The sequence below is a fragment of the Talpa europaea genome (assembly GCF_964194135.1).
Source record: "Talpa europaea genome assembly, chromosome: 8".
Classification (NCBI taxonomy): Eukaryota; Metazoa; Chordata; class Mammalia; order Eulipotyphla; family Talpidae; genus Talpa; species Talpa europaea.
Window position 1 is genome coordinate 52,621,121 of NC_140075.1, and position 18,979 is coordinate 52,640,099.

The 18,979-nt window shown below is 52.1% G+C and overlaps 1 protein-coding gene across 1 annotated transcript in view; it reads left to right on the forward strand.

The window, feature by feature from the left end:
* Positions 1–5,551: 5,551 nt before the first annotated feature.
* SMAD6 (SMAD family member 6) overlaps positions 5,552–18,979 on the forward strand; it is a gene marked incomplete at both ends in the record, with an annotated part of 73,686 nt that continues 60,258 nt past the window's right edge. Inside the window, 3 exons of the mRNA XM_084241002.1 lie at positions 5,552–6,359; positions 13,982–14,038; positions 18,293–18,370. Of these exons, the coding sequence (XP_084097128.1) occupies positions 5,552–6,359; positions 13,982–14,038; positions 18,293–18,370 (943 nt within the window). The remainder of the gene's footprint in view (positions 6,360–13,981; positions 14,039–18,292; positions 18,371–18,979) is intronic.

The window sequence follows — 18,979 nt, forward strand, 5'->3', positions numbered from 1 at the left end:
CACTTGCCATTCTGTGCCTGGAACATGCTTTCCCCAGAGAGTGTCATAGTGCAGCCCCTGGTAATATGAAGACCTTGTTCAAATGTTACCTTCTCAGGGAAGCCTCCCCAGACCACTTTCTTTGAACCACACCTACCTTTTCCCCGCATTTCTCATTCCTCTTCTCTGCTTCATTTCTGACCCTGCTACCTTTACCTTCTAGTATACGGTATACACTGTTTGTAGTCTGCCTGTCCTCCCACTACACTCCTTGAATCAGGAATTTTGGTGTTTTGCTTACTGCAAGATCCTTGGCATCTAGAGTACAACCTGGCATACAATAGGAGCTCAATAACTATGTGTTGAATAAATGAACACAGCCCCATTCATGTCCATGTGCATTTTTTCAATAAAGGTCCAGAGCAATCATCAAAGCTTAAGAAAGGTTGTCTACCACCCAAAGGTTTCCCCCCTCCTTCTAATTTGGGGACATGCTGGCCAAGTAGATTTACCTTCCAAAGGGGCAGATGATACCACTTAGTGGGCCTTTGTGCTCCCTGAGATTTCAGTGGAGCTTTCCATCAATCTCCTGTGAAGTGGGGTAGGGTGAATCGGTCTCCTCCCCCAATCCATCTGACCACATCAAGAGGTGCCTTAGACTCCCTTTGTGATGCTTCTGTTCATAGGCAGTGGCCCTGGAGTCTACTGCCAAGAAGCTGGCTCCGCCTCCTACGATTTCTGCAGTTTCATGTTTTGTGTCTTTCCAGATAATGTGGAAACTTCCCAAAGGCAAAGAACCAGTTGTTAAAAAGATGAATACTTACCTCAAACAGTCCTAGGGTCAGGTCCATCTCTGCTACCTATTGACTGTGTGACCAGAGGCAAATTACTTATCCTGTTTCCTTCTCTAAAAAATAGGTCTAGAAAGAAAATTAACTTATTCATTGTGTTGTTGGGGGGACTTGCTAGGATAATGCATGTAAAGGTTTGGTATAGGAATTGATGAGTACAGAGCTTGAAGTGAGGGATTTTAATTCAACTACATCACAAATATTTATTGAGTCCATTACATTATGGGCCTTTGCTAGGGACAGAGAAGTAACAGGACAGGCAATGTCCTGCGTCAGTCTGTGCTGCTTCAATGGCACAGAGCAGCATCATATAGCTTGTTTCTGCTTCTACTCCCTCAGCACTGCTGCACCTGATAGTTTTGCCAACATGGGGCTTACATTCTAGGGGCAGAGGATTAACAAAAAGTTGTAGTTAGGAACTGTGAGAGTGCTGTACAGGAGAAGCACAGGCACTTTGGGGAACACTGGAATAATGAATGGGGAGGGGACAGATTGCATCTGAGGGGTTTGAGTTACTTCCTTGCAGTTGCTGTAATGAAACTCCAGAGGAACAGCAGGGACCCCACCTTCCTCCTCTGAAATACCCTGAAGGAATTGGGGCTGGTTTTCCAGCAGCAGTTCAGGAGGTGCCCTTAGGCTGCAGCTCTGGCCCTGTCCTGCTGGGTCTTGCTGAGCACACACCCTCTAGTGGTCACAGCACAGGCTGGGCTGGATGGGACCTGGGAATCTAAGGACAGTGGGACTGTCATCACCCTTCCCTTCCAGATACTATCTCCACCCAGACAGTCTTCCTGTAAGGAGGGATTACTGTGTATCCCCATGTCATTTAATTTTGGTAACCACCTTGGGCATGGTTTCTAATCCTATTTGACAGATGAGCACCCTGAGGCTTATAGAGCTGAGGAAGATAAGTAGAGTCAGTGCTGAACTCAGGTCTAATAGACTCTGGTTTCAGTGTCCTTCAGGTATTACCCAGCTGACACCTAATGGTACCCCATCCCCAATGCCATATCTCTGAGTGAGCAAGGCAAACTTTGTCCAGTATTACTGCCCAGGAAGAAGGCTAACTCCCCTCCCACCCCCCCACCCCCCCCAGGGAGGGTCATTACTTCTGTCTCTCCCAAGCTTGAGGCCTCAGCACAGGTCAGATATCCCTCAGGGTGCTCCCCTGCAGAAAGGGATGCCACTGTACTTGGGGAGATAGGAGGACAGAGCCACATCCCATATATTTGTCCCCAGGGTTAGGTCCTGAACATTTTTGGAGGCCCTGAGGGGTAACTCATCTCCTACCTGCCTTTCCATTCCCTTTTGCTTCCCATTACACACACATACACCTTCCCCCAGCCAAACTGGTTGAGTTCAAATACCACCTCTGCCATAACTACAAGCTTGTGCAAGTTACTTAATGTCTTTGTGCTTAATGTCCTTGTCTGTAAATTGGCAGTAACAACCATACCTACCTTCAACGTGCTGTTATATGGCGTCTTGGGGCTTAACCCATGACACTTTGATTCAGCAGGTCTGATGGACTACAGCTCCAACTGCCCTGGCAGCACAGGCCCACACACCACTTGCTAGTTGTTGGGGGATGAGCACATATACCCTCTCTGGTTCTAGCATTTAAGAACTCTCCTTGCCATCTTAATTTCAATGGCACATTAACTGGGCAAGTTCCTATGTCTCAGTTTCCTTCTCAGTAAAATGGAGATAATAGTTATCTGTCAGGGTTGTTGTGAGAAATGACTAACTCCTTGTAATGCGGAGAACAAGAGAAAAATATCTTGCCAGAGTAAGGACTCAGTAGAAGCTATTATTACTGTAACTCGTAATCAAACAAGCAAATACCCTGATAAAAGGACATACTTTGAGTTTCCCATTGTATCTTAAGATGCAATAATTTCTGGTGATGGGGCTTAACCCATGACACTTTGATTCGGCAGGTCTGATGGACTGCACAGGTGAAAGGGGCTGCAAAAGGGGTTTTGGGGTGCTTGGTTACAGGTGTTGTTCACCTTGTGAAAATTCATCTCACTTGTGATTTGTGCATTTAAAAGGCACTATCCCCTAGGATCTACAGAGGTCTGTGAAGAAGGCGGGGCGGGCACCAACATCCCCATTTTTCAAAGGAGACAGAGGCCAAGAGAGTTACTTTGGTTGGCCTAAGCAGTAGAGGATGGGGGTGGGGAAGATTCTCAGTCGGGACTTCCATTGAGGAGAGCCACCGCCTCTCTCCCCTCGTGTGGCGCGAACGGTACCTGGCTCCAGGTAAAGCTCGTCAGGGGGTTCTGAATCACTCCTGCAAATACCGCCCTTCCTGAGCGCACACACGAACCCCGGGCCGGGCCGGACGCGCACCGCGGCACACTCACAAGGAGCGCCCCACACGTGGGCACCCCCGTGGGAGACCCGAGCGCCAGCGCCCCCGCCGCCCGCGCCGGGCTGGGCGCCCAGCCCCTGGCCAATGAGAGTAGCGGAATTTCTTTCATTCAGCGCGGGGCCGGCCGCCTACCCGGAAAGGGGCGGGGCGCCGCGCCGGGGGCGGGGCAGCAGCGCGCCGGGGAGAGGGCGGTGCCCGCCCCGCGGCCGGGCCAATCGGCGCCGCGCCCGGGGGGGGAGGGGGGACCAGGCCTTTTTTCCCTCCGCGCGGGACCAATCCTGACTTTACAAGCTTGAACTTTTGCCACCCTCGGACGAGCGAGCGCGCCCGAGGAGGTACCCCGCCGCGCCGGCTCCAGGGGTAGGAGCGGCTTTAACTCTTCCCGCGCCAGGCGGCCTGCTGCTGCCGGCGCCGCGCCCCCGACGGCCGGTCCCGACCCCGCGGGCCCCGGGCCCCCGCCCACCCCCCACTTCCATGCGGAACGCTGCTGGGGAAAGCTCGACCCCTACCCGCATTTCTTTACGTAGTGCAGTGAGTCACTGGGGAGGGGGGGAGCGGGAAGCCCCCGGCCTCGAGGGGGCCGGGGAAGGCTGGCGGCCCGCCTGCCCCAGAGAAGGCCGTGGCCACCGAGGAGAGGCCGAGAAGCGGGGATACCCCTTGCTCCTGCCACCTTCTGCAGCCGCTTGCCTCAGCAAGCCTGGAGCCCCCGTGCACGCAACGTCCCACGCCCCGCAGCAGAGCCACCCCTGGCTTTGCGCAAGAGGAGCGGCAGACCTTGTGCTTTTAGGGAAGATCCCACCACCCGAACGGATCAGCAGCCCCCCACCCTGTCCCTGGAGTCGTAAGCCAGGAAGGCACACACACCAACATCCATTTTTATTAGCCTTCCCTGGGACGGCTTTGGACTAACCCCAACGTGCAATATGTGTTTGTAAGTTTGTGCACAAGTCAGGGAGAGGCAAATCCTCCCGTCTGCATCCGAGTCTTAGTGGGTCCACCTATCCCTCGCGTCGCCTGCCCGGGGTTTGTGAAACCGTGTGTGTGTGTGTGTGTGTGTGTGTGTGCGCGCGCGCGCGTGTTCGCTAGCATCCGTGCCCGCGGCGCAGAGCAAGCCAGAGAGCTAGCGGTGGGCGCTGTCAGGCCAGGGGCGGGGGTGCCGGGGCGAGCGTGGGGCGGGGGCCCGGGCTCGGCCCGCCCCGGGAGCCGGCCCCTTGGAGCCTCGGGCCCTGCAATGGGACGTGTTCTCCTTTAAGAGTTAAGAAACTTGAAACCTTGTTTGCGCAACAATCAGCGCCGCGGAGCCGCCAAAGTGTCTAGACTGGCATATGATGGGAGGCAGCCAATGACTCCGCGGCGCTCCTCCGGGGGCCCTCAGTGTGCGTTTGAGGAGAACAAAAAAGAGAGAGAGCGAGCCGAGCGGGGGAGCGAGAGAGGGAGCCGAGCCGAGAGAAAGAGCCGCCGGGCGCTGCCTCGCCAGACCTCGCTGGGACCTCGGGGCCACCGGGAGGCACTTTTTGTGGAGGGGGGAGGGGGACGACCTCTGCAGGCGAGGCGCCCGGGGCGTCCGAGCGCAGCGTAGGACTGGCTGCGACCTCTGCCTCGGTGGATTGCATTTTTAATTAAGGATTCCCAGCAACTCTTTGGGATTTTTACAGTTTCCACTCATGTGTTGACACCCGCCTTCAGGAGAAACTCGCTCCAAGTGCATCCAGAGCCTGCGACCTGAGACGGAGTTGGCCTTTCATGCATGCAATTCCAGGGATTTTGGTTTTGTTTGGGTGTTTTACTTTGCTTTTTTTTCCCTTTTTTACTGGGAGTGACAAGGAAGCTGAGGGTCTTAACAAGCCTGTCTTTCGGATCCTGCAGCAAAGGCCGATGTAGTTAAGCGTTTGGGTTTGAAAGGCAGAGAGCTTCCCAGACACATTTTTTGGGGGGTGGGGGGGGCCGGCTAGCTAGAGCGTTTGCGCTCATGGACCAGCCGGGCAACTTCTGAAAGCCCGCCCGCCCATGCGGGGTCTCTCCGGCGGCGCGCCTCCCGCTGTCCCCCTACAGCGCCGGGACCGGAGTCACTGAGCTGCCCGGCCGCGGGGTTCCATGTAGCCGCTGGCCCGTCGCGGACTGCGGCTCGGCGCGCGCGTGTTCTTGCCGTCCCGCCCCGGCGAGCTCCCTCATGTTGCAGCCCTGCGGCGCCCCTTCGACGACAGGCTGTGCGCGGTCTGCGCGGCGCCCGGTGGCGGAGCTTCATGTGGGGTTGCGGCCCGCGCAGCCGGCGCCTCGCTGAGGAAACGGACCCCCGGTAATCGGAGACCGCCGCCCCCCCACCCCCGGCGCCAAAGGATATCGTATGTTCAGGTCCAAACGCTCGGGGCTGGTGCGGCGACTTTGGCGAAGTCGTGTGGTCCCCGACCGGGAGGACGGCGGCGGCGTCGGCGGCGGCGAGGATGGGGGCTTGGGCGGCCGAGCGGAGCCGGCCCCGCGGGCACGAGAAGGCGGAGGCTGCGGCCGCTTCGAAGTCCGCCTGGTAGCCCCGCGGCGGCCCCGGGACGCGGTGGGACAGCGAGGCGCCCAGGGCGCCGGGAGGCGCCGGCGCGCCGGCGGCCCCCCGAGGCCCATGTCGGAGCCGGGGGCTGGTGCTGGAGGCTCCCCGCTGGACGTGGCGGAGCCTGGCGGCCCGGGCTGGCTGCCCGAAAGTGACTGCGAGACGGTGACTTGCTGTCTCTTCTCGGAGCGGGACGCCGCCGGCGCGCCCCGCGACGCCGGTGAGCCCCTAGCCGGGGCGGCCCCGGAGCCGGCGGGCGGCGGGCGGAGTCGCGAAGCCCGCTCGCGCCTGCTGCTGCTGGAGCAGGAGCTCAAGACGGTCACGTACTCGCTGCTGAAGCGGCTCAAGGAGCGCTCGCTCGACACGCTGCTGGAGGCGGTGGAGTCCCGCGGCGGCGTGCCGGGCGGCTGCGTGCTGGTGCCGCGCGTCGACCTTCGCCTGGGCGGCCAACCCGCGCCGCCGCAGCTGCTGCTCGGCCGCCTCTTCCGCTGGCCGGACCTGCAGCACGCCGTGGAGCTGAAGCCCCTGTGCGGCTGCCACAGCTTCGCCGCCGCGGCCGACGGCCCCACCGTGTGCTGCAACCCCTACCACTTCAGCCGGCTCTGCGGGCCAGGTGAGCGCGCCGCCCCGCGGGGGGCCGCGGGAGCCCCCCTTCCTGCCCTCTCCCTCGGTCTTCCTCCTGTGACACCTCGGGCGGGTGAGACTGCGGGCGCCCCACTACCCCATCTCCCCCCAACGCGGGGTCTCTCAGTGGAGGCTCCTCATCCTGGTAGGAAAGCCACGGAGTGGGTTTCTGAACACACGCACCAAATGGCAACTTCACTGTAAGGCCCAGGCGGACTTGAAAGACTACCCGGTGGAGTTTTCTCTGGGCTGCTTCAGGGATGCGGCGATTCCAGCTTAAGACGGTGAAAGGGGAAGAAGTGGGGAGAAGCACAGTCACTACTCTTGCCTTTACCCTCATCTGTGCCGGGGCTCGTGGCTTTTGTGTGCGCTGTAGACACTAACTTGTATAATTGAATTGACACAATTCGTGGCCAGAGTCAAAATGTTGATAAACTGGCCCACTTGAACCTTTGACCACTTTGGAGCAAAGTTTTTGCAGGGTAACCCTTGTCGAAGTGGAGGCCACCCTTTTGTCCTGAGTGCTCATGGCATCCCTGGGTGGTCAAAGACCAGAGCTCTCCACCGACATCATCATTCTTATTCTGCGCTCAGCTTTTTTGCAGAGTTGAGTGAGGGTCCTGGTGGTGGTGAGTAGGCAAGGAAGCCAGATATATTGCTACTTCTGAGAATTGCTCCCCTTCTTTGTTCTCTTCCTGGGATTTCCTACACGTACTCTGCTCCCACCCCTGCTCACCTGAGCAGTCCCTGGGTGCTGGAACAGAGGTGAGGACAGGTGAAGACTCCTGGCACTCTTCCAGCCTGGTAGTCCCCCAGCTGTGACCTCTGCACTGTAGGAATCAACCATGTCAGCCTGTAGCACCTTCCCTGATGTTTGCCTCTTTGGTGGCATTGGGGTTCCTGGGAGATGGAATGGTCAGAGAGTTAGAGGCTGTTGGGCCAGGGAGAGCTCTAGATTCCTCCAGTCTGGCCTTTGTGAAGAGACACCCAGCCTGGGGGCACTAGGATCATGACTCCCAATGTGGAAGGGGCTTGAGTATGAATTGACGTTTGGGACGGTAGGGCAACGGACGGTGTCTGCGTGGTTGTTCCTGAAGAGAGCACTGCTGGCAGTAGGCAGAGGCAGTGTGGAGCTGACCTGTTCCAGCATGGTCACTCCAGGCCCACTTAGGGGCTTTTGGCAGTTCCTGACTTGTGGCTCATGGTGCTGAGCTTTCTGTGTCCTTGTTCCTCTTCCTGAAAGTTTACTCTGGAAGTGACTTTCTTCCCTCTGGTTACCTGACTTTGGGGAAGGGGGCCTTATTGATGGTTGCCTTGACCCTGGTCACCTTTCTAGCAGGCCATAATTGATACCTGCCCGTTTAGGAAGTCCTGGCAGGTATTTTCTCTCTGCATTGGGGGCATTCTGCCAGCAAATATTTGTTGGGCACTTACTCTGTTCAGGCACTGTGCTGGACTCTAGCGGGTAAGTAGAAATATAAGTAGAATCCATGTCCTCAAGAAACATTGTCTTCCTAGGGGAGTGTGGAGGTGAGATGGGGCAGAAGGGCTAGGTCAATGGGGATGAATAACCAGTGAGGTAGGGTGTGTGTGTAACGGGATCCCATCTTGAAGGGGCCATAGCCCTCCCTTGGAGCCTGCTCTTGGAGGATGGATCAGAGGAGGTAGGCACTGAGGAGGAGGAGAAGATGGCCAGGCAAGTTCAGGTGTGTAGGAAGGAAGGGGGAGGAGTAAAAAAGTTGGAGACTGCAGATAGGATCCACCCCTGCTCCTGGGATGGATAAGTCAGCTTGGGTGTTGTGGTGGTTTGCATTTGGTAGACTTAGACATGTGTAGGCTGAGAGGCAAATGACAGTAGAACAGTTCTTACCACAGACCTGGTCCTAGACTCTGCTGTGACTGGCCAGTAAGGACACCTTGACCTTGGATTAGTAACCTGCCCTCTCAGCCTCCCTACAGGTCACTGGGGTGGCTCTCTGAATATGCCTAGACTAGGTAGTCTAATTCTAGGCTGAGCATTGATATTTGACTTCCTTTCCCCCCCCAGAAGGAGGTGCTATTGCAGGGGTTGTGTCTGTTCCCCTGTCTCTGTCATAAACCAAGGGGCCCACATTCCAGCTACCCTGGGGCAGCTGGTATGGGAAGAGTTTCTAGTAGGTGCCAGGTTGACCCTCTTGCTTCATTCCTTGCCTGATGGGTTGGGCTGCTGGGACTGAGAACTTGGGGAGCCCTTTGCTGCCCACTCTGCCCCTGCAGCCAGGCTGGCCGCCAGCCTGGCTCCCAGAGCTGGATGGTTGCATAGCTGGAGCTCAGCCGTGCACGTCCTGATAAGGAGACTGCTCCTTCCAGGGCTCTGGGGAAGAGGGCTGGGAAACTGGGGGACACACACACACAGCAGGCACACAGCTAGTAGGTACACACTGAAACATCTAGTAGGCCAACTGACAGACACCCACTTGATACCGTCACCCTAGGGCTCCCTAACCCCCACATGGGGCCCCAGGGACAGGAGGCCCCTTTCTGGGCAGAGAGGACCCCTGATGATCAGAACCAACCCCAATCTATCCATTAACTTTCTGTGGGCCAGGTCTGGCTCCAGGCCTCTTTTCCCATCTATAAAGTGAGGGGGTGGACAGAAACTCTGAGGTCCCCACAGGCAGATTCCAGGTGACACAGGTCTGTCTCCCTTCCTCTGCCTGCTCCCCTTTGTCCCAGAAAGTGGGGTCCTCCTGGCTCTGCCCCAGCCTCATGTCGTGACACCCCCCCCCCCCCCCCCCGTGGGAGTCACACCCTAGGTCTCCCTCCCTCTGGTGTGTCTTTCTGTCCCAGGAAAAGCTAGTTCGCTGAGCTCGGTGCCTATGTGGACGGAAATGTGGAGAAATACTTTAATCACAGTTCTAACCTGTATTTATAGAGCTCCTTTCTCCTGAAAGTATCCATTAACTTTGGAATAAATCTCCTGCTCTTTGCTTCACCACTTTTTTTTTTCTGTAATTATATTCAGTAAATTACTATTATCCAAATTGCACCAAGGAAAGAGAGACAGAGTGCGAGAGAGCTTCTAAACTACTGCAAGAGGCCGCCTAGGAAAACACAGGGTTCCCAGGCCAGGACTATTGGAATTAGAATGGGCTAGAAAGTTTTCCTTTTATTTGGCCTGGCATTTTCCCTTTGAAATGAGATCAATTTCAAGTTGGTCTTCCAAGCCCCCGCCCCGCCCCTCCAGCGGCCCCTCGGCCTGCCCAGCTCTGCTGTTCCTGTTCCTCCTTGGAGGTGAGGAAGGGGTGATAATGTGCAGTTTGCCTCTTGCTGGCGCCAGCCGGCTGCGCTGTTTATCTGGCTGCCGGGGGAATCTGGGCAATTAGGCTCAGCCGGCCTTAAAGCGCCAGGAGCCCCTTTTCTACATCTCCCACTGTGGGACTTGGGGTGGAGCCTTCAGGTTCTAGGGGTAGAGGGAACAGGTACCGGAGAGGCCCCCTCTCCTCCTGTGTCCACCCCTTGGGAGAGTAGAAACTAGGAGTCCGTGGAAGCTTTCTTTTCTAAGCTGCGCAGATGATGGTGGAAGTTAAGGTCTTACACAGCGAACCTCGACTAGGCATGGGAGAGGCTGTGCATTCTTCTGACTTTCAAATTAGGGTCTAGATCCCAAAAAGGCCAGGCCCCCCCTGAGGCTAACTGAAGGCTGGACTGGGCACCAGCCTTCTGGTAAACCTGCCCCTGGCTGGCTGCTCTCACTTCTGAAGGACGGTGGAGAGATTCTTGACAGTGGTGCCCTGGGGCTTGCGTGTCTGAGGGGGTTGGAGTTTTTGAAATCTTTGTCTCTCTCTTTCCATCTTTCCTTCCTCCAGGTCCATTTATTTCAGAGGGGCCTATAGGGCTCTGGAAGTTCTCCTGCTAACATTTAAACCACATGAATTATTTCTAAATCAATGCAACCTTTGCAAGTATTCCTTTGCAAGTACAAAGGTAGCTTCTGGGGAGAAGCGGACAGAAGACCTGGCCAGAGTTCACATTTTCTCCTGACCTTTTGTCTCACCCACCCAGTGTCCCACCTGAGTGCCACCTTGCCCACCTGGATCAATGTCCTGGGCTCCTTGCTCCCAGATCCATGTGGATGAGAGGGAGTGGCATGGAGGTGACAGTTAAAGGTCATCCAGTATTTTCATGGCAGCTTTATCCCTAATAGCCAGAAAGTGGAAAAAACCTGACTGTCCACTGGGTGATGAGTGGATCAACAAAATGTGGCATATCCATACAGTGGAATGTTATTCAGTGATAAAAATGAATGAGGTACTTGTTAGATGCTACAGAAAACATGTACCCATACACAAAAGGCCACATGTTTGAATCCATTTGTGTAGAATGTAAATAGGCAAAGAATAGAAAATCCTAGAGATGGGAAGTAGATTAAATGGTTACTTTGGGTTCAGGGCTTGAGGGGCTGACAGCTAATGGGACAAGGTTTTTTCTTGGGGTGGTGATGATGTCCAGTTGTGGTATGGAATATACCAGACTCACTGAATTGTATACTTTAAAAAAGGGAAACATAGGGTCTGTAAATAGCCCAATTTTAATAACAAGGTAACTTGGTATTGGTCCGAGGTGGCCTCCCCCATTGTTTAGCTGAAGTAAGCCTCCTACCTTCCTGTGTGGCCTTGGGTAGGTGCTTAACCTGGGTGGACCTTAGTTGTCCTATCAGTTCAAAGAAGTTTAGTTGGGTCAACCCCAAGAAGTTGGGTTGGGTGAACCTCTGACATTCTAAATCCCCTTGTTTTGGGGTGGAATCTATAGGTCTTCATACTTTTTTACTTGTCTGTGATGGAATTTGGTGATTAGCTTCTAGTCTCTGTAGTAGTTCGGTGCAAACTACCATTTTACTAGAGCAAATTGGGACTTGGTAAAGTGCCCCCTAAAAACTTTGCAGTTCCTCACAAGCTGGTATGTCACATCTTTCAAGTTTGTAGATTTGCTTTCTGTTCCCCCACATAAGAATCCCCAGCCCAGGTGTGGCCATGGGTGGCAGGTGGTGTCACCACTCAAGATCCAGGTGGTTCCTTGGAGGTAGTACTTTGTGAGCCCTTCCCCCCACCACCTTTAGAGTCCCCGGTAAGTAGCCCTTGGAAAAAATGCTGGATTGATTACAATGGCTTGACTCTATCACACATCACTGCCAATTTTTACTTTGGGGATGGTGGGGGGTGGGCGCAGATGTCCAGAGCTCTCCACCATGTGTGGCCTGGGCCTCTACCAATAAGCTTTTTTGCAAAAGTAACCCTAACACAGGAACTGCAGGCCTTCTGGTAAGTTAGTGGGGTGTGGAAGGGCGGAGGCTGGGGTCAGGAGACCTTGCTTCTGGTTCTAGCACTACAACCAGTTCCCTGTCTGGCCCTGAGGCTGTCACTTCCGCTTTCCAGGCCTCTGTCTTTGTGCTGTGGGTGCGCCAGCAAACCCCATTCTCTTTCCCTGTGGAACTCTAGCCCTTGTTCCCAGAGACTGGTCCTTGCTTAAGCCTGGCCTATAGCCCCTCTGATGTCTGAAACAAAGTGCTCCCCTCCTTGAGCCTGGTTGGGTTAATCTTTTGGCCTCCCTTGGTCCTTTGTCTTCATACTCTGTCCACAGATGTGCCAGTGTTACCATTATTCTCATCACCATTTTCTTTGTCTATAGATGCTTACCAAATACTTTCTTCTGTGCCCGTGATGTGCTAGGCTGGAGGGTCAGATGAGTGTAAGACAGGGTGTCTCCCTATTGCCTGTTTGATTGGCATGTACAGCAGACTCAGGCCTGGGCTCAAATCACAGCTCCATCATGATTGCTGGGATACTCTGGGCAAGTCAGTTTTCCATCTGTAAAATGGGGATAATGGTGGCCATCTAGTTTACTTTTGAGAAAGGATGAAATAAAGATTAGGTACCCAATGAGCATGTGTAGCCACTCTGTACCTAAGGTTTGAAAGAATAGGATACAATAAATGAAATTAAAAATGCCTGGTGTGGAGAGACACAAGGTAGTAAAAGTTCAGTAAATGTTTGCTTCTCTCCCAGTGGCTAGTTTGTGATTCACTTTTCTTTCTCCCTAACTCCTCTCCACAAAAGATTCCCCATTTCCAGAACTCAGAGCCTTTGCTTTTTTTGTTGAAGTAATTTCTGGCTGGGAAGACTGGGGTGGGGAAGAGGTGAAGCTGCATTGGGTGTACAGAGCAAAACAAATGCTCCTACAACTAATTGTGCCTTATTATAATTGCGAAAAACACTTATTACCCCCTTGTGTCATTACTGATACCTGCCTAATAATAGTTATTACCACTTTACTACCACTGAGAGTTTGTTTTAGTTTGCGATTTGATGGCGTTTAGTTTCATTTACTGAAAATGAAGGGTCATTTCATTCATGCAAATTGTTACTTAGTTGAGCAAATTGTTACTTCCCCTAAAGCAAGAGACTAAGGAATCCTTCTGAAGACAAAATATATGTTTTTAAGGAGGAGTATTTTAGGCAAATGAAAGGAAACCAAAAAGAAAATACCATAGACAATAAGGAATCACTGAGGATCTGGGCTGGGATGACTTGGAGCTTGAGTGCCCTCCCCTTTCCTTTATACAGGGAACGCTGGAGGCCCAGAGGTGGAAGTGACTGGAAGTGACTGGTTTAAGGCCTCCTCTCCAGGTAGCTGGGTTGGGCTTGCCAACCAATCTTACCCTTCTCCCTGCCCCAAGGAATGTTAGTTCTAGTGCAGCTTATTTGGAAACTAGCTTCTAAGTCTGGGCCTCTGCACTCACATTCAGTTCTGGCTGGGGTTGCCAAATTTAGCAAATGAAGATACAGGATTCTCTGTTAAATTAGAATTTCAGATGAATATAGTCATGTATCTCTTTTCAAGGTTTCAGTCAACGTCAGGCCATGTTTACCACGGTGGTCCCAGTGGGCTATCCCATCCAACCTGTGCGTGGTAGGTAGAGCATCTAGATCTGTGTGATTACACTCACCATGGTAATGTACAATGAAATCTCACGATCCATTTTTCAGAATCTGTCCCCATCGTTAGCAAGGCCTGACTGTGACACACCATTTGTTAGTCCATCTCAGATATGACAGAGGACATACTTACCTAAAAAGTTATGCCATGTGTATTCAAAATGCAAAATAACTGAGCATCCTTAGCACTGACTTTCCTGCCCCCATGTTTCCCTTGTTGTATTAATAATAGTTATTGTTTGTGGAGATATTTTTCCACCATCCCAATAGCTATACCAAGTATGTTATATACATTATTCTCTTTTGCCCTTCTGGCAGATCTGGGAGGTCTACTGACTATTGTCCCCCTTTTAGAGCTGAGGGAACAGGCTCAGAGAGGTGAAGTATCTTTCCCTGAGGTCACACAGCTAAGATGAAGAGTGAGGACTGAGCCCAGATCTGTCTGTACCACAAGCCTGCAACCCTACCTGTCGGATAGTGCTATTCTAGTGGATTTGGAAGCAGAGGTGGTGGGAAAAAAGGAGGACTTTCTGGCGGCTGGGCTTATTGTTTGAAGAACCAATAATTCAAAGCATGTAGAACCCCCAGGTGTGACCTCTCCCAACCCAGCAGTGACATGATGTCTCCTGTCTTACAGAATCACCACCACCCCCCTACTCTCGGCTGTCTCCTCGTGACGAGTACAAGCCACTGGGTAAGTGTGTCCTCCTTCTGACCCTTGGGGAGGTGTGTTGATCCTGGGCTCTCCCAGCCTCCATGCTGAAGGGTTGGAGGGGAAGGGAAAGCCATTTGAAATGGGGTAACATTCTACAAACACACCCTCAGTGGGGCCAAAGCAGAACAGCCTCTGCAGCAGGCTATTTACGTCTCAAAATTCCTCTATTTACATCTTGAAATTCCTCAGCTCATCATTAACCTCTCTCTGACCTTTAAACATGGGCCTGTGGGAGAGATGAATGAGTTTTGACTTAAGTATCTCGTTGGAGGTGGGCTAGTATTTCTTGCTCTTTCCCTCGGTCTACCCCAGCCTTTGGTTGTTCTCCTCTAGTGTGTATTAATTAGTAGCATGACAAATAGGTTGGCCATGAAGTCACTGTTGAGAGGAGTATGTTTCCCCCCTTTTTTAAGCCAAGGAGTTGACCTGGGCAGAAACAACAGTTGGACCGTTTAGATAACATGTGTCTTGGCACCTAAAACCCCTGGCAGAGTCCATCTTCTGGGTGTGAGGTGAAAGGTGATAATGTTATTTCAGACACGTCCCATTCAGTGGTAGAAAGCATTTTTGTAAAATTTCTGGGCCAGGTGAGTAGCTCATGGTCAGGGGTGGATGCACACACTTTCAAAAAAGTACAGATGGCATTTTTCCTTTCTTGTTTTTTCGAGTGGTATGTCCAGCTAGTGTGGCCCTAATAGTACCAGGAGAGCAACTTTGTGGCCCAGGCAGTTCTTGTGGTACTCAGACTGTATGAGAGTGCCATCCATAGAAAGCGGAGGTTCCATGTTCCCTGCCTTATATCCTCTCCCAGGATGCCCCATCCTACTTGATACCTGCCATTTTGGAACATTTTGTTTTTTAAAGATTTATTTATTTATTTATACAAGCACTGGGTACAGTCAGAAGCATGGGAGGGTGAGAGAATTCACCAGAGCTGGAGCGGGGAGCAGAACAGGCAGACTGACGAAGTACACTGCAGAGGGGAGCGGTGGGCGCGGCCGGAGAGGTCTGTCTGCGTGCCATGTGGGACCCTCGCAGGTGGCTGGGTATCGAACCGGCGCTGCAGAGGCTGCCGGGCAGCTTCGCAGCCCAACGGTCAACTGCTGTGCCACCAGGGAGGCCCCATTTTGGAACATTTTAAATTCTAAGTGACTGGTTGGACTGTTTTAGGACCAATCAGCCCATATGGCACTGAATAATTAACTAATGAGCTGATAGACACGGTTGGTTCATTTTGCTCTCACCTCATTTGTTCATCCTATGATCTAGGTGCCAATTATAAAAAGGCTGTGCGGGGCTTGCCATCAGGCCCCCACATTCCACAGCCTTCTGCGCTTTTGGGCATCAGGCCGGAAACTCCCACAGGCCCTGCACTCAAAACCAGGCTGGCAGCTAGGGGAGAAGCTGCGTTAGGCAGCTACTTCTGGCCTGGGCCTGCTTTTCTAATGGCTCCTGCACTTAGGTGGCGGTGGGGGCCTAGCTTCAAAACCTTAGAAATCAGATGGTATGGCTGTGATGCTCCCCACATTCCACCAAATGGCCACAAAAAGTGGGTTTGGTTTTGTTTTTGGTAAAGGCCTTGTCCCAGTAGTGTGGGTCACTATTGTTCCAGAGGTCACTTCTTAGTGTCTAGGACTCTCAGGCACCCAGTCCAGGACCCCTGTAAGGTTAGACATGCCTACTGGGTCCCTTCAGGAGCTTGATCCCCTCATTCTAAGATGACAAAGGCTGTCCCTGTGAGTCAGTGGTTAAACAGCGGTAACTCCCTTGTTTTTCCCCATGTATGGTCATCCAGTGAGATGGGTACTGAAGACTCATCCAGCGAGAACCCATCCCTTTATAGATGAGGAATCAGACTGAGGGACAGGGAGGACCACCCAGCTCCTGAAGAGCAGGGCCAAGGAGGGAACCTAGAGCCGCCCCCTCTTTAGCCCGTGAGTCCCTGGCCTTCCCTCACAGGCCTGCCTCAGCACATCCTGTCTTAGCATAACTGCTCTAGTCGCTTAGAAGATCCCTAGTTCAGTGAAGGAAAACTCCCGCAGTGGTTCTTAGTAAGTATAGCACCTCAGATTTAATGTCAAGGATCATTGCCTTGAGGAATGTCAACCTGTGATAAAGCAGCAAAACTCAGGATGTCCCCACCCCACAGAATGACCATGTAAAAATCAAGGGGTGTCCCGTGGTTTTATGAACGAGACAGCTGAGCCGTCACTTGCTGCACCCCACCATCTGCTTTTGCGTGGCAGGCAAGCTAAGAATGGTCTTTCCTTTTTCAAATGTTTAAAAAAAAGCCAAAGGGAGAATAATATTTTGTGACATGTGAAAATTATATGAAATTCAAATTTGGCCATCGTCAAGCCTGATGGAGTGCAGCCGCACTCAGCCTTCGCGCCTCATTTGTGGCGGCATCCGTACCATTGAATAGCTGGAGCAGAGACTGTGCAGCTCACAGAATGGAAGATATTTACTGTAGGGCCCTTTGCTGAAACAGTTGGTGACCCCTGATGTTCCAAATAGTGGAGGTTGGACTTGAACCTGGGGCTCCAGCTTCCAGACAGCTGATCCTTCCTTGGTGCTTAAGCAGTGGTTGGGGTTGGGAGTGTTCTTTTTTTCACAACTTCTGCATGGTTCAGACGTCTAGAGTATTTAGAAGCACTAGCTGTGGGGATGTGAGGGTGTGAGAGGGATGTATTAGCTGGGGAAGGGGAAAATTGGGAACTTAGCTGAGCAGTCTGCTGCACACTGAGAAACAGTACAGCCTGCAGTGTCGTTACTTCAAATGAAAAGCAGCAACAAGACTTGGGGTGCTGGACACTTTGGGAACATTAACCATTAAAAGTTAATTTAAAAAACAATTAACTATTAGGAAGTTCCCACTTAGGCATTGAGGTTATTATTATTTTTAAAGAGATTTTCTATCTACCCTTATTTTTCTCCTAACACATTTTACCAGCAGGTAACTTTTTTATACCCTCCAACAGAGTCTGAGCCATTTTTTGTATTATTTTCTTTTCCTTGCATTGTTGCTTTTTTCATAAACAAAAAGTCAGTTCGCTCCTAAGCCTCAGTGATCACGAGAGCAAAAAACAAAATATAACCCAGAACACCCAGTCAGCATCTGGCAAGTGGGAAACGAAAAAAAAAAAAAAAAGGCCAATTGGTTAATGTTTCATCTTCCCGCTCCCCAAGCCATGTGGTAAAAGGGAAAAATTCCTGCAGGATCAAGTGGAATCCTAGCTAGCGAGGGTCGAGTCGAGGCTAATTGTTTGTCCCAGGAATCCCCAGGTTGCAATGGCTCTCCTGAGCCAGGTGGGACAAGCCAGGTCTGGGTTATGCTGGGTGAGAAGATGAAAGTGCTGCAGGCCTCACAGAACATGCCTCCTGACTCCTGGACAAGTCTGTCCCTTCACCGGGACAACACCCAATTGCTGGTAGAGGAGGCACAGGCCCAGGAAAAATTTTCCAAGTCTGCCAGCCTCAAACGGCATCAGCTTGTCAAGTGAGCAGCTCAGTGTTCAAGAGAAAACGTGTAAAAGAATTTCCCTTCATCTAGCTGCACTGCAGACAAGGGCAAACAAATAATGCACGCCATATGAAGTACTTCCAACTACTTAAAAAAAAAAAAAAAAGTCCAGGCATTGAAAGTTGTTCTTTGAGCGGGTTTGGATGTTAGGGAGTGGAGGAGGGGAGAGAGAAAAAAAAGTTAATCTGGGAGCAAATGCTTGAGCCCTTAATTAGAGGGGTGTAAGCGGGACAGAGAAAGGATGGCTGGTAACTTGTTAAAACAGTTTCCCCAGCACCAGCCGGAGGAAGGAAGGAAGGAAGGAAGGAAGGAAGCAAGAAGGAACAACTTCAAGAATTTTAATGGTTGTAATTAAGTACAGCAACTATGAATTGTTTAGGGGCTTAATTTAACCTTACCCAAGGAGGCTCCAAGTTGCGACTTGCTGGGTCCCCTGAACTTGGGTTATTTCTGTGGTCAGGGCAATTGAAACTTCAGGTGCCAGGGCACAGCAGTCAGCATTTTCCAGAAGAGTCCCAGGGCTGGCTGGCCTGGTCTCGTGAGGTCATGGGACAGGGTTGCAAGGTGGTACCAGAAAGTTAGGAGGTGCGCAGTGCCCTTTGTGAACACATACACATGTGTGCACACACACACACACACATAGATGTTGGAGAAGGAGGAAAAAGGAAGCACCCCACAGCCAACTAAATTTTCTCTCTTTCCTTCCATAGATCTATCTGATTCCACATTGTCTTACACTGAAACGGAGGCCACCAACTCCCTCATCACTGCGCCGGGTGAATTCTCAGGTTGGCATTTTTCCCCATTTGCATTGCTGTCATGTTGCACTGTATGGAAGGGGCAGGTTGTGGGGGGCATTGACAAAGGTCATTTAATTCCCCCTCTTTTCTTTTCCCTTTTTCTCCCACCCCCTGGAGGGGAAGACTGCCAGTGTGTGCATCGCTGGTGTTCTTGGGATTATTAAGAACAGTTGTTATGAATGAGACCTGAGGATGGTAACTTTTAAAGTGCCGCCCGATCTGCCCTTTCACCAGTCGCCTGTCATGGATCAAAGCCCAGCACAACTCTCCAACCCTCATTTTAGCAAGGGTTCCTCTTTTCCCAGCTGCCAAGAGGCAGCAAAATGGATGTGTTTGTATGCATTTTTATCTTCCTGTCCCTGGTCTGGGGAAGTACTGAAGTGAAGGGTCAGAAGTAGGGGGTAGAGTGAGTAGGAGTTTGGGGGAGGGTCTGGCAGGCCAGGGGTTTGCCAAAGGCCAGAGGTTTCCCTGTCTCTCCCTGTTCAGTGAAGGCTGGGCTCGGAAGCAGAGAGAACCCTGGCTTGGGGCCTCCCATTCTCTGCAATTAAGAGCTGGCCATTCACATTCTGGGGTCTACCTTAATCAAGTTTTCTGTAA